Raw genomic sequence first — 17,807 nt, 5'->3', positions numbered from 1 at the left:
GCTTCATGCTTTTAGCATATTGCGGTTACTGTTAGGGATCGCAGCATCATTGAGCTATTTGTTCGCTTCCAACACCTCCGCCACTGCGAGCCCTCTTCATATGCCGCTACTTTCAGGTACTCGAGGTCCTTTTCTACCTCCCCTTTTAGCGTATTGGCGTTATTGCCGTCAAGGCTTCTCATCCTAAGACGCATATGAATATCGCCCCTGGACGTTCTCCCTAGCTGTGAGTACAATACATCTTCCGATTCCGCGACTCAATAAAATATCTTTTGAGTGGCCAGTCACAAAATGTCTATTGGAATTTAATTTGGCTGACAGAGTAGTTGAAAAATTTGTTAGCCAATCAAAAAGGCACTAAATAAATCTTTGGTAATTTTCACACAAAAAGTTGCTCTAAGTCATCAGTTTTACACTCATCACTCCTTCGATGGTGTCTTCTTCCTCCACAAACTTTTTCGACACACTTGCTCGAACAAGAAGATACAGTTCAGTTGTCAAGTGGGACAAGTTGTTGGGCAATTTTTCTTCTCTTGCCACATTGTTTGGCTATATTCAACAAATATTGTTCTCGTTTGTGTTTTTCTTTAGCTTTTGCAACTTTTTCTCTTTTCAATATATTTTTATATACCCAGATGCATAAACAAATCAGATTAGGTTTATAAACCAATAATAAGCATTACTTACAATAAAAACAGAAGTTGATACAACCAAGTCCGTCTATATTGCTGTCAAAATTGGGAGCTCTCAATGCAGCTGGACCCAATGAAGGTGATAGCTCCACTGGCTATAAAAAATATTGATTTGTTGTTGGAGCTGGAATGTAGTATCTGCCGGTATATCAATAGTACCGACTTCTTGACTCATGCTGTGTCTTCCAACTGCTCCAGGATAGTTCCCAGACACCAGTGGAACAATCTTTGTCAAAGCCAAAAAACAACTCAATGTCTCCATTTGATGGGTCCCTGGATGGGTGGGATGGCCAGAGAGGGTTCCGAATGGATAACCAAGTCGGATAGTTCCATACGACCACAATTGGGTAAATAACTGAGAAAAATTGAGGAATAAAAGATTAGGGCTACGGAATTGCTGTGTACCAACCGCGTTTATTTCGAGGTCTGATGGTGCTTATGGCATGTTTGGATAGGAAGGCAGCTGGCTTCCTTCTCAAGATAAACTAATTTCCCCGGCAATGTCCAGGACTGCATAAAAAACGACTCAGATTTCTGTGCGCACGGTTTGGCAGAGGTTGGGAAGGTGCATCTTTTAGTCCTACTCAAATTGATCAAATAAAATAATTGGATCACTGAGAACGACAAGGCAGTAATCTGGTTGGCCGAATGTGCCACCACCCGACACTCATACAGGGCACTTACAATGGACAAAGAGGTTTCCGAGTGTAAATGTGGGAAAACCCTCTTAGCCTATCCTACCAGCGTGCATTTGCCGATAAAAGAGCTAGCAAGGTAAAACAATCAAATTTGAGTCGATTCGAAATAGCCAATAATTTAAAAGAATGTGGCTTCCCGCCTCTTAAGATTCTGGGTATATGCATAGTCGGCAAAATGGTTACACTATGACATGAACTTCCTACTTTTTCTTTTTACTGAATTTCTATTAGTGTGCTTTCTTCTTTGTCAGCTTATTAATGCAGAATTTAGGTTTATGTGGTGGCATGAAATATGGAGAAACGTTAGAAATATTAAAATTACTTGGAGCACAGTTCAGATCCCGAAGATAGTGGAATATAAAAAAAAAGGTGGTGCACGGATTCGTTCAAAATCTCGTAATCCGGCAATCAATATTTGAATAAAGCACTGCGTCATAAATGCAGAAATCTTCAGGTAGGTTTTCAAGAAATCTCCCATTGAGATAGAAATTTGATAAAAATGGAACGTAGTTCTGAACTCGATGAGGACGCAATATAAGCAATATACATCCAAAAGGGATAGCGTATTGAATGGACGGCTTTTGACGGCTTTATCAAAGGAAAGGATATAACTGTATGTTTTCTGAGAAAACTAGACTGCTATAGGCGTTGGACTCTATTGAACTCTAAATGAGGTGGACGCGCAATTCAGTATACGGATACAGGGATATTTATGGCAAATGTTAAGCAGATGAGCTGGGTGAGAAGGTTAACCATCCTCGCTGCCACTTTTAAACTCCGTGCGGACACGAGCACTATACACAAATGCGCAAAAAATGCGTCCCAGTGGTCTCACTTGTAGCGATGTATCGATTCTGTTAACTTAAACCAAACCTCACCAATCATGTTAAATTATACTTGACGTGGAGCTACATATCACAATTTCACACTACTGGAACGTGATTGACAAAGACTTTTAAGTCGTTTCAAAAAGAAGGGTGTGATTATTTCTACCTCCAAACTTTGGGCGCAGCTAAGGTTTCGGCAGCGCAATAGAGACCTCGGGATAAAGCAATGAAATCCTCAAAGAGGAAGCTATTCAGGCAATGGATAGGCAGGCGAATGCTTGCTGAATAAGTTTTGGAGCGGCCTGAGTGATGATCAAATTTTATGTTGAAAGGACTGTAGAGAAATAAACGGAGATGGAGGAGCAAAAAGCTTAAAAGTTCTAAATTGCGATATGCGCATATAGATTAAATACACTTTTACGGAAAATTTGGTGGCAATAAATCCTTAAACATGAGTCCCTCGGAAGTGATTTAGCAAACACTCCGAGTGTATTTCTGCCATGAAAAGCTTCTAAGTGAAAACTCATCTGCCATGCGGATGCCGTCAATTTGGGCGAAAAACTAAAAGGAGCACGACGACAAACGGAAGAGAATTCGACATTAAATCTCTTCGGAGGCTATCGCGCTTTATTGATTTATATTGTGACGAATATTATCATCTCTAAGCTGTCACTAAATAAATGCACAATAACAAAAACATTAAAGCAAGCTGCATAAACACATTAATCATCATTTACCCACATACATACAAGGCAGCGAAGAGATAACTCACACACAGATGTAGTCATCAGCCGAAGTAGTACTGACGCATACACCCGCATATGGCTATAAGATAGACATAAATTACAAATATACATGTATATAGCTAATAACCAAGTAAGAGATACAATTGTTCTGGAATACAGTTTCGCGAAATACTAGACCTTAGGAGGAATGGATGAATGAGAAAACTGAGAGTATAAAAGCAGAGCGAGCTGAGTAGTCAGTAAACAGTTTTGATTTAAGCACACTATTGGTTGTCAAGTTAAGTGTTATGGTGAAGTACTTTCGAAGTAGTCTAATAAAGACCATTTTGATTTATTGAATATTGGAGTTATTTATTAAAGAGTTTAGCGATTCGAACGTTAGCAGAAGGTTGTAAATAGGCGGAATTTCACTAAATTCGTTACAATATTTTAAGATATTGGAGACTTGCGCTCTACTAATGATATATAATACAGAAGTTACTTTTTTCTCCTACGCGTTTGGATAAATTTCTACCACCTTCATCAGGGATACTGAAAATTCGCACCTAAGATTTAAGTTAACAACAATAAAAACAATAGCATCCCTGAAAATTATGGAAAAAATTCATGATGAAAAGAAAATCGGATATACCGGTCAAAAAATGGAGAAACGGCTGCTCAGACAATGGATACAGCCGACAAATGCTTTTGGAACTACAAGAGAGACGACCAATTTTTGTACTAAAAGTACTATAGGGAAACAAACCAAGAAGATATGGAAAGAGATTCAAAGTTCAAAATTACAGCCTGCCCATGTAGATTAATGACTTTTTAAGGAAGAATTGATGTGTGTTGATAATGGAACTTTTGGTCCCATAAATTAAATACAAAACGAAAGCTACTTTTTTCTTCTATGCGTTTTGATAAATTTCTCCCACCTTCACAGGGAGACTGAGAATTCAACAATAATGAAAACAGTAGTCTCCCTGAAGAAGATGAAAAAAGTTCATCGAGACGCGTAAGATAATGGCATACCAGACGTAAAGTACCAATAAACACAACCAAAGCTAAGTTTTGTACCAAAATTAATAAAAAATACTTGTTCGTTTATGCACACGTAGTCTCATGCAATTTGTTCAATAAGTATCTCCTTATTATGTTTTTCTTTGAAGCGTACCCAGTTATCTTTGCTGAGTTCGATTTCTTATTGTGTAGCAACGATTGTGTACGCACTTAAAGCGGAAAGCGAAAACAAAAAACACATTAAATAGAAAAGTTGAGAAAAGAAATTTCCTCGAGAATTTGCATTGTTGTAAATTTTTGAAATAACAATTGAACAAAGAAAAGAAAGAATGCATGATATGATAAGAAAAGCATGCATCAGATGCTTTGAAGATAATAGCAAGTGGTTATTGAATTCAAGGAAATTGGAAATCAGTATAAAAAGAGAGCAATGTTAGGTATATTGTGAGAGTATATATTTACATATTAAATTATATGTAAATGACTACAACAAATCCATAAATACTTGTGAATACTTGTTTACCGTTAGATGAAAAACGTTGAAAAACATTTTTCTATTTTAAGTTAGCTGATAATAAACTTACATGGAGCAATTGAACCCTGAACTGACTAGCATTGACAAGAAATGTGTTATTGTAAACAAGCTCACTATAGAATTTTTGAAATTTGATCGCTGCTTGTGCTGAATTGGATTTCATAAGTTAAATAATGCTTTAAAAAAGGGAGATAGCGCATAATCTGTTTTCCATCTCTTATATAAGTAAATCTTCGAGTTATACAAATTTGTTGCATATTTTCAGGCGCTTGCATAAAAGTCGACAAATGTAGGTATTGAAATGAAGAGTTAACGATTTATAAATAAAGTGGACAACAATGCGGAAAAAGCTTGAATGAAATGTGGGTAGTATGAAATATTATTTAAAGGAATATTTTAAGGAAAACCTTATAAACAACATACAATAAGTCAGAGCAAGTTAAAGATGTAGAAATCGCGATAAACCTGTGGCTCGTAGAGGCGAAAGGCAAATATTGTAAATGTGTTGAATAAAAAGCGTATGTATACACTTAATTGAAGAAATAGTGTCATAAAAAATCAGCATTGTAAAAAGGAATAGTGCAAAAAAAAAAAAAAAAATTGTAGCAGAAGCTGTTAGGTTAGATTGAACTGGGCGGTCTATGAGGACCTTACATAGGATGAACGAGTCTGTAGTGTTACCAGAAGTTACAGCTGCAATAAAATAAATTTACTTAAATTTAGTTAAAAAATAAGTATTGGTGCATCATTAAGATGAAAAAGAAGAAAAATAGTTAAGAAAAAATAATAGTAGTAAAAAAGGAGTAGAAAAACTTACTTACTTACTTACATACTTAATTGGCGCTTAACCGTCTAAACGGTTATGGCCGTCCAACAAGGCGCGCCAGTCGCTCCTTTGCTCCGCCAACCGGCGCCAATTGGTCACACCAAGGGAGTTTAAATCGTTTTCCACCTGGTCCTTCCAACGGAGTGGGGGCCGCCCTCTACCTCTGCTTCCATAGGCGGGTTCCGATAGAAACACTTTCTTGGCCGGAGCATCATCTTTCATTCGCATAACATGGCCTAGCCAGCGCAGCCGCTGCGTTTTAATTCGCTGGACTATGTTGATGTCTGCCTATAGCTCGTACAGCTCATCATTAAATCTTCTTCGGTACTCGCCATCGCCAACGCGTAGAGGTCCATAAATCTTTCGAAGAACTTTTCTCTCGAACACTCCCAAAGCCGCTTCATCTGCTGTTGTCATGGTCCATGCTTCTGCCCCATATAGCAGGACGGGTACGATAAGTGACTTGTAGAGTATGATTTTCGTTCGCCGAGAGAGGACTTTACTTTTCAATTGCCTACCTAGTCCAAAGTAGCATTTATTGGCAAGATTGATTCTTCGCTGGATTTCAGTGCTGATGTTGTTGCTAATGTTGATGCTGGCGCATATGCGCTGACTCTTTGCTCGATGACAGCAGGTACTTCGTTTTGTCCTCATTCACCATCAAACCCATCTTTACCGCTTCTTTTTCCAGCTTGTAGTAAGCAGAACTAACAGCGCGGGTGTTTAGGCCGATGATATCAATGTCATCAGCATATGCCAGTAATTGCACGCTTTTATAGTATATTGTTCCAGTGCGGTTAAGTTCTGCAGCTAGTATAATTTTCTCCAGCATCAAATTAAAGAAATCGCACGATAGGGGGTCACCCTGTCTGAAACCTCGTTTAGTTTCGAACGGCTCGGAGAGGTTCTTCCCAATTCTGACTGAGCTGATGGTGTTGCTCAACGTCATTTTGCACAGCCGTATAAGTTTTGCGGGGAAACCAAATTCAGACATAGCGGCATATAGGCAGCTCCTTTTCGTGCTGTCGAAGGCGGCTTTAAAGTCGACGAAGAGGTGATGTGTGTCGGTTCTCTTTTCACGGGCTTTTTCCAAGATTTGGCGCATTGTGAAAATCTGGTCGATGGTAGATTTACCAGGTCTGAAGCCGCACTGATAAGGTCCAATCAGCCGGTTCACGGTGGGCTTCAATCTTTCGCACAATACACTTGAAAGGACCTTATATGCGATATTAAGAAGGCTGATTCCACGATAGTTGGTGCATTTTGCAGTATCCCCCTTCTTGTGGACTGGGCAAAGAACACTTAGATTCCAACCGTCGGGCATGCTTTCGTCCGCCCATATTTTGCTAAGAAGCTGCTGCATGCGCCTTACCAACTCCTCGCCGCCGAACTTGAATAGCTCCGCAGGCAATCCATCAGCGCCCACGGCCTTGTTGTTTTTCAATCTGGTTATTGCTATTCTAACTTCGTCATAATCGGGCGGGGGGACATATATTCCATCATCATCGATTGCGGGATCGGGTTCTTCATCTCTGCGCGGTGAATTGCTGCCTCCATTTAGGAGAGCAGAGAAGTGTTCCCTCCATAATCTAAGCACTCTCTGGACATCAGTTACAAGGTCGCCGTTTTCATTCCTACAGGAGTTTGCCCCGGTCTTAAAACCTTCCGTCTGTCGCCGTATTTTTTGGTAGAATTTTCGGGCGTTATTTCTGGTGGCTAGCAGCTCAAGCTCCTCGCACTCACGCCTTTCTGCTTCTGCTTTTTTCTTCCTGAAAAGGCGTCTCGCTTCCCTTTTCAACTCACGATAGCGTTCACACACTCCTCTTGTCGTGCTCGCTTTTAACGTAGCCCTGTAGGCAGCGTCTTTTCTTTCGGTTGCAACGCGGCATTCTTCATCATACCAGTTGTTTTTTCGTGGCCGCCGGTAACCAATTTTTTCCTCGGCGGCAGTATGAAGTGCTTTGGAGATATGCTCCCACTGCTCCTGTATTCCTTCAGGATGAGTTGTGCCCTCAGAGAGCAGGTGTGAGAGTCGAGTTGCGAAATCATTGGCAGTCTGTTGTGATTGAAGCTTTTCGACGTCTAGCTTTCCTTGTGTTTTTTGTTCCTTGTTTTTAGCCGCGTTGAGGCGGGTGCGTATTTTGGCTGCAACGAGATAATGGTCCGAATCGATGTTAGGTCCTCGGATCGTTCGCACATCTAAAACACTGGAGGCATGCCGTCCGTCTATCACAACGTGATCGATCTGATTGCGAGTATTTCGATCAGGAGACAGCCATGTAGCTTGATGTATCTTTTTATGCATGAACCTCGTGCTTGATATGACCATGTTTCGAGCACCGGCAAAGTCAATCAGCCTCAGTCCGTTAGGAGAAGTTTCATTGTGTACGCTGAACTTTCCGACTGTAGGGCCAAAAACACCTTCTTTGCCCACCCTGGCGTTAAAGTCGCCAAGCACGACTTTTATATCATGACGGGGGCAGCGCTCGTATGTGCGTTCTAATTGTTCATAAAAAGTGTCTTTCACCTCATCGTCTTTCTCCTCTGTCGGCGCATGGGCGCAGATGAATGATATATTAAAAAATTTTGCTTTTATTCGAATAGCGGCGAGACGCTTGTCCACAGGCGTGAACGCCAGCACTTGGCGACAAAGTCTCTCTCCCACCACGAATCCGACGCCGAAACTGCGCTTATTCGCATGGCCACTCCAATATATGTCACAATTTTTGATCTTCTTTCTTCCTTGCTTCGTCCAACGCATTTCTTGGATGGCGGTGATGTCAGATTTTGCTTTGACGAGGACATCAACCAGCCGGGCATCTGCACCAATCCCATTCAGGGAGCGGACGTTCCAGGTGCATGCCCTCAATTCATTGTCCTTCAAACGTTTGCCATGGTCGTCATCAATAGAGAGTGTATTTATCCGAGGCTTGTTGTTATATTTCATTGGAGTATGGTTTTACGTGGCGGGTCCCAAGCCCAGCGCACAACCCGCTCAGCGAGGGTGAAAATATTACTTGGCACATTTATATAGCGAGCCGCTTGCTCCAAGACAGACGCCCGCTTGCAGCCGCACCTAGAGGTGTACAGACGCTGCCGATGAAATCTCCCCCGGCTAGCCCTTAAACCGATTATGTCAGAGTGGCCTAGCCAGGTTGTCGCCTTCTCACATTAGCTCACCGCTAAACGGGTGTTTAGCGGCTACCCAGAGGATACTTGGCCGCAAGCGACCGGCAGTAGTGAGCTGCTTGAACCGCATGCAAAAGAATCGCTCTGGCCATTCCCAGGTGAATGGCGGTCAGAAGCTTTCCCCACTTTCGTGGACTTCTACACACGGCCCCACCCTCCAACTGCTATTATAAAAAGGAGTACTATAGAAAGGGTGATATCTGCAGAAGTGAAACTTAATATATTATTATAAGTTAAGAAAAAAAAAAAACATGCAAAATTAGTATTGTAAATAAGTAATAGTGTGAAAAAGTAGTAGCACAGGTAGTTAAATAATTTTGACATATAATTATTAAAAACATTTAGTTGAGGTTTTATTTAGTAGTAGTCTAATATAGTAATATAAAAAGCTAGTTTTATAAAAACGTATTAAAAGAGGAGCAGAAATAATTATAGAATAGCATCAAAAAATAGCTTAAAAAAATCGGTGCCAAGCTTTAAACATTATTTTTTTATGCAGGTAAAATACTTTTTTCAAAAATAGTAGTAGAAAACGTAATAATTCGGATTGCATAAACGCTGCCCAAAAGCTTAAGAAACGTGGAAGTCGTGAGATTTGAAGTCAGATAATTATGTTTTTTTCAACTCTTAAAGCTAAGAAAAGTAGTGTTGAAAAATAGTAGTAAAAAATATTATAATTGGATTCCACACACCCTGAGCAAAACTGAAGAAAAGTTAGGATTTCAGGTCAGATAATTAGTTTAGTTCAACCCTTAATGTAAGTTGAAATATTGAACGAAAAAAAGTAGTAGATTTCACCTAAGAGTTTGATAAAAACTCTATCTCACTAATTTTAATAAGCTTCATGTGAAATATTAAATCAGTGAGCAGTTCAAAATGTTAATTAATCTTAAGCTGCAGCACAAACGCCCAAGAACGCTTCATCTAGCACTTTCGGTGCATCCACACAATCTTGAACTTACAAATTTGCAATACGAAAGTATTATTGCTATGAAAATTTCCAAGAAATAACACCACAACAAGCAGATTACATTTTCATAATTAATTCCATTCATACACAGACAGACAGCTTTAAACTTTGGCATTAACAGCGGCAACAAGATGCCAACAGTGGAAAGTGCTGACGGCAAATTGGCTCAAAATTTGTTTTCAAATTCCTAACACATTTCGCACCGCACTTACACAAGCACCAACACAGATTTTATGTACATACATACCCACATACATACATAGAGAGCCTTATTACAAGTATAACTCACTTACCCGCACTTTTCGCACCGTCTTGCGGCTATCATTCTTTATGTTCACTGTCACACAAACATCTTCACCATGCGTATACCATGCTTTATCCAGGCTTGCCCTTAAGCCAACACGTCCATCTTGTAATAGAAATGGTTTGTCCACTGCACCTTGTGGACCACCGCCAGCGCTAAGTGGGCCAGTGATTGCTGGAGTTGCATTACCACCAAATGCGCAACCAACACCGCCAATACCAGCAGCACCAATCGGTGTTGCGTTGTGCGATGCACCAACAGCACTAGTGCAATCGTACTGTGTGTGAAGAAGAAGAATGTGTAAACGTTGCAAAATTGTACCGCAGACGTTATCAACGTGTCCGTTGTAGGATTTCCAGGATTGTTTCATCATTGTTAGTGTTGTTGTTTCGTTAATATTGTTGCCATGTATTGGAAAAAAGAGCAAAGAAGAAAATGGAAACGAAAACTCGATTAGTTGTCAAAGTATTAGTATATGTGTTTTGCTTGTTTTCAATTTACTCTCGGTCAACAAAGAATGTATCTCAATGCACCTCACAATAACCAACAAATATCCCAGGCAGGCAGCGAAGGTAGCAAGGTGCTCGTTCGGGTTTCCTAAGTAAAGTATACACCTTCTTAATGGTTACCCGAAAATGCTCTCACAGAGTACTTAGCAACGTATTCCACTGAGCGATTTCAGTGTCAAAAGCCGGCCCCTCAAATAAACCGCAAATATCTTATACGTACTCCTCACTTGGGTGCGCTCCTTTTGGGGGTTGTCCTTACCACTATTACTTTGAAATAATCCGCACTTGGTTGGTTGGGTTGCTTGTTTTTGATATATGTACCTATGTAGGTATCAATATGCTCCTAAGTAGACTTGTCTGCCTATTGCCATTTTGGCCGTCGTTGGCTGACATTTCACAAATATTGTGTTAATTCTGAAGCTTTTAGCTATAAGCATTTTAAACATCAGGTCAGGGTAAACATCTTTGAGGTAGTGTAAAGTTACTTCAAAAGCTTGAACGAGGCTCTAAATGTTGGTATCGATATCGAGCTTGAAGCGAATTCTTCCTATTATTACTAGGTCAGTTAATGCGGCTACAAATAGCAAATACCACTTTCGAATTAAGAAGCAAACATCCATTTGCCCGAATTCTGGTCTTATTTGCTCTAAAAGCTCTTTTAAAGGAGATCAAGTCTTAAATGGTACGTGGAAAGAACATTTGGACATTCGCATGATCACCAGGGACCGCAATCAAAAACCTCGTATGTTAAAGCTTCCATCTAAAAGCTTTATACCAAGAAAAAGTTCTAAGTCGTAGGGAACGGACTGATCCCTTTTCCCAGAAGCTTTTTTAAAAAACCCCAACAATACTTTGGATCTCGACCCGAGCTCTGGGGCCCGAATTCTAAAAAATCATATCAGAAACTTCCTTCAGAAAGACAAAGTTTAGTTTCCAGAGGACAGGCCTCAGTCCCCGAACTATTGCGAAAGAACTGAGTCTTGAATAAAAGGTTTGACCTCTGATTGATCACCAGGGATCACACTGAAAACATTCATATCAGAAAGATATCCACTTTAAAATTACATATGGACTGGACAGCTCTAAATTCCAGAGAAACGTCCTAGGCCTTTTCCCAAAAGGATTTTGAAAGAGATTTAGGCCGGATGAGACGACTTGACATCGAAGCTACTTCGAAAGGCTATATAACGTCTTTGCCCACAAAAGATTTTCAGTACCCAAAACCTAAAAGCGTATGTCAAATATATTTTCTCTGAAAGCTCATTTTAGATAGCGGAAGTCTACTTGCCAGAGCACCAACTGAACCCGAAGTTTATATACAGAAAATTTGGATTGAAAATAAATTTGACCTTTAACCAATTCAGGCCTCACGCTCTCAATTCATAAATCAGATACATTTTCTACTTTCAAGACATGAATGAAATCCCTATCACAAAGGGCTAAATAAAGCCTTTAACCAAGAGTTTTGGGAAGGAACTGACGATTGGATAGAACGTTTGGACTTCCAAACGACCTACAAGACCCTGTATATTACTCTAACTGCTTGCTTGAACCGAAGGTTTAGGGATGTGTTACGGATATGGTTCAGTCCTGAGCCGGATATGATACCGCTACCCTAGGGTAACAGTTCAACTGCCACGTGAATTTTTTTTTGACCTCTCGTAGGCGCCTCGAACCTTTGAGTCTGTGGATTTTAGACGTCTCTTATGGCAGCCATACCTTACTGTGGTTCTTTGCTATTGTTGAGTCCCCAGTAAGACAAAGTTAGCAAGGCGAAGTAATGCTACCACAACAATAGCAATACTTTAAAGCTTAATGTTTAATATATTATGTCGTTATTCCAGACGACTTTATGACTCTGGAGTTCACGGAGATGCTAAGATGGTATATATGTACGTACAAATATTTAGAAGGCGAAGATCTGATGACTCCACGTTCCATTCGAAAAGTGAAGTTGGCACCAACCAGAAGATTGACCACATGGTCATATAAAATCGGTCCCCAGTTTGTAGAGCTAGTATTTTAAGGTCCTAGCTAGGAATTTATATCTCATTCGTCAATCCCGATTTTTAATTGCCTAAACTTGTGGAAAGTGTAGAAGAAAAATGGAATTGGACCTTAAATGAGCTTTAAATTATCTTAAGAGCTTGGTTGGCATTCTAATGTAATCTACTAAGTCTTTGCCATAGAAAAGTAAGGCACCTCTCATAATACTTAAGGCTAGATGAGTTTTGACTTTCTTTTTAAACCTACAACAATTGTTTGCAGCTATTTTCACAAAAGGCTACAAGTATTGGTACAGTTGAGTCTGGAAGGTATTTTGCAACGAATTTAGACTTAGTAAGACGGACTAATAGATGTTAGAAGTCCTTTCAACTGAATTGGTCTGATATCAGATAATAAACCTCGAGCACCTATTTTGTAGTTGGAAAGATACATCTCGACAGTAAATTGAGATTTCACTCCAATGGAGGAACCCTGAGACGCACTGGGTAGTCTTTGAAGCCCCACTTCAAGGAAATTGGTGAGTAGATCTGGACGATCTCATGAAAGGCGATTTTTTGATAACATCCCAATAATAGATGCAAGTGCTTAGGGTATGTGTCCTTCGCGGCTTCAGAAATTCTCTGTTCTGTGTCATAACAAGCTGAATAGAAAATGCGAGTATGAGGTAATAAATCAATCTGGAATCTAGCACGATACTCAAGGAACTTATTCACTTTGCTTAAATGAGACTCAGCTAATCGTCGTGAGCACCGTACTTATTTCAAAAGCCGTGGGTTTCGAAAGACCTCAATACCTGTAATGCTTGTTCAATTTAACTGCCTAAGAGGTTAACAGCATTTTACTTACCTGTTGAAATGATTTACTATAGTTGTAGAACGGATCGTTGGGACACCTCTCAATCTCGCTTTTACTTCGTCCAAAACGTCCACTGAATCGAAAAGACTTCGGTGACAAACGCAGTTTAGGGAACGAATCACCGCGCTCTGATTTACGTGGCTTGACGTAACTTGGTGCAGGTGGCGGTTGTATGCGATCAGCGGCGCCAGCAGCAACACTTCCACCACCACTATCACGTGGAACATTACTGTTCACACCACTACTGCCACCAAACGTCGAAGGTGTAGTCTCGCCATTTGTGGGCGGCACTGGCGGTGAGGTTAGCGAAGCAGTTAGTGGTGGTGAGGCGCCTTGGTTATTGATAAGCGCGGCAAAGTTCTCAGGTCCATTGCCGTGATTATAAACATCGGTGCGATAGATCACACGTATACCCATTTTGACAGAGGTGCGCCTGAGGAATTTCTCGTCCGTTTTGTCGGCTGGAAATAAAACAATAAAAATGAGAAAGATATATGAGACTTTGACTTAATACGGGATTGTTTTAGATGAAATGAAAGGATGTGTTTCTTTGAAGGAAATATAAATATTGCTTGTAGCATAAGAGCTCTGTCTTCGTCATTACAAGGTTAGCCAGAACAATAATAGAAAGGCACAGGTTAGATGAGAGCAAGCGCAATGAATTATCGCGTTGGTCAAAGCCAATGTCTAGGCCAGAATCAGAAACTTGTTTGTGTACAGAATTAACTTTCAGTACCATTCTTACTCTTTAAGTTATGGAGAGGTGAGAATTGTGTTTGCGAAGGGAGGTCAAAATGGTCGTCGAAATTAGCCGGGATAACCCTGCAATTAGGTACGAAGGCTGGTGCTGTCGATAGTGTGCATCCTAAAACACTCTAGGACTTACGGTGGCGGGACATAATTACCACAAAAGCAAAGAAATGGAAATGGCTGAAGTAAAAAATACTTTGGGGTTTTAATGAGCTAGATATTAGTGTACATCGCTAGCGACTAAGTAGGCGGTGGAGGGAAGATGGAATTGCTATATTTAGTTGTAGTCTAGATGTCTCAGCTCTTGCCGGAAGGCAAGAAGTGTCTATTTATGTCAGGTCTGGATCTACTCGAATAAATATATGACCAAGAACTGTGCTTCGGGCGGAAGACCAAAAGCTTCTGTGACCTGTATGTTCTCAATACAACAACAAGAGGAAGAAATATCTCTGTGTTTGAAGTTTGTCTATTTGGTGTATTCTACTCGTATCTTTGATGGAAGTGCTGAGACAGCATAGGTGAGATAAAAATCTTTAAAATAAAAAATAAATGTAAGGCGCGATAACCTCCGAAGAGATCTAAGGCCGAGCTTCTTTAATGATTACTTATAACAGAGCATCTTTCATATTTCATATTTCATATTTATTTATTTAAGTCTATGATTACAAAAATCTTACAGACTAGATTCCATATGGATATATGCTTACATATGTGTATGGATAGTACTAAACTATTTAGCTTAAAACAGAAAATAACATATTTTTAAGGCAAGTTCGAGATATAGAAAAGTCAATGCATTGATTGGAATTAATAGAGTTGATTACACTTAGAGCGCGTGTAATTGGAGTATTCATCGCATAATTAGATCTTAACTTTTCAATAGTAAACACATTATATTGGCGTAAGTTACATGAAAGTTCAATAATGCAAGAAGTATTGGACAATCGATAATGCCATTAACGATATCATAAATGAATATAATAGAAGAAATTACCTTTCTACTCTTAATGTATGCAGATTAATTAACTTACACCTGGATGTATATGAAGGGATCGGCAGGTCAAAATTTATGTCAGATAAGGAATATTTCATAAATACTTTTTGAACACATTCAATCTTTTTACTGTGAACCTCATAATATGGACACCAGATTATAGAACCATATTCCAGCCTTGATCTTACAAACGCATTATACAATAACTTTTTAGTATATGGGTCTCTAAACTCTGAGCCATTTCTTTTTATAAATGCCAATAAAGAATACGCTTTAGGGATTATAAAATTTAAGTGATCAATGAACATAAATGGTGAATCAAATACGATACCTAAGTCTCGAATTTTATTGACCCTTACCAAACGTATATCAGAAACGTAATAAGTTGGAATTAAATTCTTATTTAATTTAGAATACGTACCACTGTAAAATTTACTGACATTGAGAGCAAGCCTATTCCTGTTGCACCAATCATTAAAAGCAACTAACTCTGTTTAAAGTGCAAGAACATCAGACTCATTTTTTATTTTGAAAAAGATTTTCAAGTCATCAGGGTAAATAAGATGACCGCAATTTTTAAAGCAAGCACTGACATCATTAAAAAACATTATAAAGAAGAGCGGACCAAGGATGCTTCCTTGAGGCACACCCGAAGTAGCCACATATGGCACTGACTTGACATTATCGATAACAACAAAATTGATTCTATTGGATAAATATGAACTTATCCATAGTAAGAAGGTGAAATAAAACCGTCAATGCTGTAGCTTAGCCAATAATACTCGATGAGATACTCTATCAAAAGCTTTGGATAAGTCAGTATATATGCAGTCAACTTGGCAACCATCTGTGAACGCTGAAATGCAGTAATTGGAAAATACTGAGAGATTAGAAATTGTTGAACGTCCTGGAACAAATCCATGTTGATTTGGGGAGATATGCCGCTGAACTAACGACATTAACTTTCCCATAACCACTTTCTCAAACAGTTTCGATATAACGGGCAATTTAGAAATTGGTCGATAATTTGAAACATCACTCTTATTACCATTCTTGTGAACTTGTTCCATATAAGTAATTTTCCAATCATCCAAAAAAATGCCTGACTTTAGGGACAAATTAAAAATGTACAACAAAGGTTCCGCAACCGAAACCATACATTTCTTTAGAAAAAAAGATGAAAATTGTTGATAGTCGCTAGTAGACTGCTTTGAGCTCTTGATAGTCTTAATACTTATAATAATATCATCTATGTCAAGAACTAATGTTGGGAAGTTAAGACAAGACGATATGTTATTTAGCATACCACTATTGTCACACGGAGCATCACTAAAGTCGAAATTCGCTTTGAAAAACTCTGCGAAGATTTTAAAGAAAATCTTCGAGAGATTTTGAAATTAAAATAATCTTATTGAAAACGCAAGAGCTAATCAACAGCAATTAATATGGAGCTTTAAAAAGTAAAAACATATTTGAGGGCATTTTAGCAGGGATCAGTTAAGGAGTCTATAAATGTAAGGCATGATAACCTCCGAAGAGATCTAAGGCCGAGCTTCTGTTCCAATTTGCGTCGTGCTCCTCTTGATTTTCCCTACAAATTGGCCGGAGGGGACCTACATGTTTTATGTCGACTCTGAACGGCATCTGCAAGGCAGATGAGTTTTCACTGAGAGATTTTCATGGCAGAAATATACCAGGAGCACTTGCGAAACACTGCCGAGGGGCGACCCCGCTTAGAAAACATTTCTTCTTTCTTCTAATTGAAAAACATTATTTCTAAAGTTTTGATGTTGCTTTACCCGTGGTGTGAACGCAGGGCATACGGTGCGGTAGGCGGAGCACGCTACCATCACACCACGGTGGCCGCCTAGGTTTAGTTAAGGAGTCTAGAGTCAGGTTAATTAGTACATTGAAAGGTTTGAGTTGTGGGTGCAATGTGAGACTTATGAAGATGAGAATGCCATATTTGATACAGCGCCTTGATAAGAGGTTATATTGGCAAGTCGTAGGTATTGATTGAAGCAAATATGAGCTACGTAAGTCACCCGGTACCTCGTGTTACCTAGTGGAGTTGGAAGAGAAGTTCAAAAAGAGGGCTACTTATACACCATGGATTTACTTTTGGATAATTTGACGAAATTCCGCTCAAAGACCTCTCAACGTCGTCAAAAAAGAATAAACCTGCGAGATATCCCAGCATTAACTGTCGAGATTAGTTGCTTAGATTGCTCCCAACTATCTAATGAATATCAACATCATCAACATCGTGAATATCAACATCATATGAGAACTGAGGAAAGATTGTATGAAGATTGTCTCAAATAGTCATTTCGCATGTATGGAGGTTAAGCTGCCCTAGATTGCATCGGCACAAATGATGAGCATATTCACACTTCCCAAGGCAGCCGGTTTTATGAACCGGAGCGACTCGGGATTTTCTCGACCAAGGGCTGTCATTTCAATGTAACCCCATTTAATTTGCTGCGGCCCTGACATCTCCCCAGCAGATCCTTTCAGCGGGACTGTGTCATATTCTCCTGCTACGGGAAGGTGTTGAACCCAATCCGAGGCCTGTACCTTATCCCGGTCCAGAGAAATGGGTTTGCTGCGGATTTGCTGCTCCGGCAATGTATCGAACACAATCCCAGGCCTGTACCTGATTTCGATCCAGAGATATTCTTTTTGCTACGTGTGCCGGAAAATGATTTTTTTAGTACGGTCCCACTCTTGTCAGCATATTTATTGAAGATAGCAATCAAATACAGTGAGACGCTAAAAGAACTCACAACGCAGCCGATCACACTATGCGTGTAGGTCATAGATCGAAGCGGCCAACAACAAGAAAAACAAGAGAACCGGTTGTGGGATATCGAGTTTGCTCTTTATAAGTACAATCACTGAAG

The 17,807-nt window shown here is 39.6% G+C and overlaps 1 protein-coding gene across 1 annotated transcript in view; it reads right to left on the bottom strand.

Annotated features, from left to right (window-relative positions):
• Positions 1-17,807, bottom strand: part of LOC137248445 (uncharacterized) — an 81,914-nt gene that overhangs the window by 57,003 nt on the left and 7,104 nt on the right. The window contains exons 2-3 of the mRNA XM_067779380.1: positions 13,152-13,621; positions 9,779-10,066 (exon numbers count right to left, since the gene is read on the bottom strand). Of these exons, the coding sequence (XP_067635481.1) occupies positions 9,779-10,066; positions 13,152-13,577 (714 nt within the window). The 5' untranslated portion in view covers positions 13,578-13,621. The remainder of the gene's footprint in view (positions 1-9,778; positions 10,067-13,151; positions 13,622-17,807) is intronic.

The sequence above is a fragment of the Eurosta solidaginis genome, chromosome 4 (assembly GCF_040869045.1).
Source record: "Eurosta solidaginis isolate ZX-2024a chromosome 4, ASM4086904v1, whole genome shotgun sequence".
NCBI lineage: Eukaryota > Metazoa > Arthropoda > Insecta > Diptera > Tephritidae > Eurosta > Eurosta solidaginis.
Note: the sequence above shows the minus strand (reverse complement) of the source record. Positions and strands in the feature narration are given on the sequence as shown.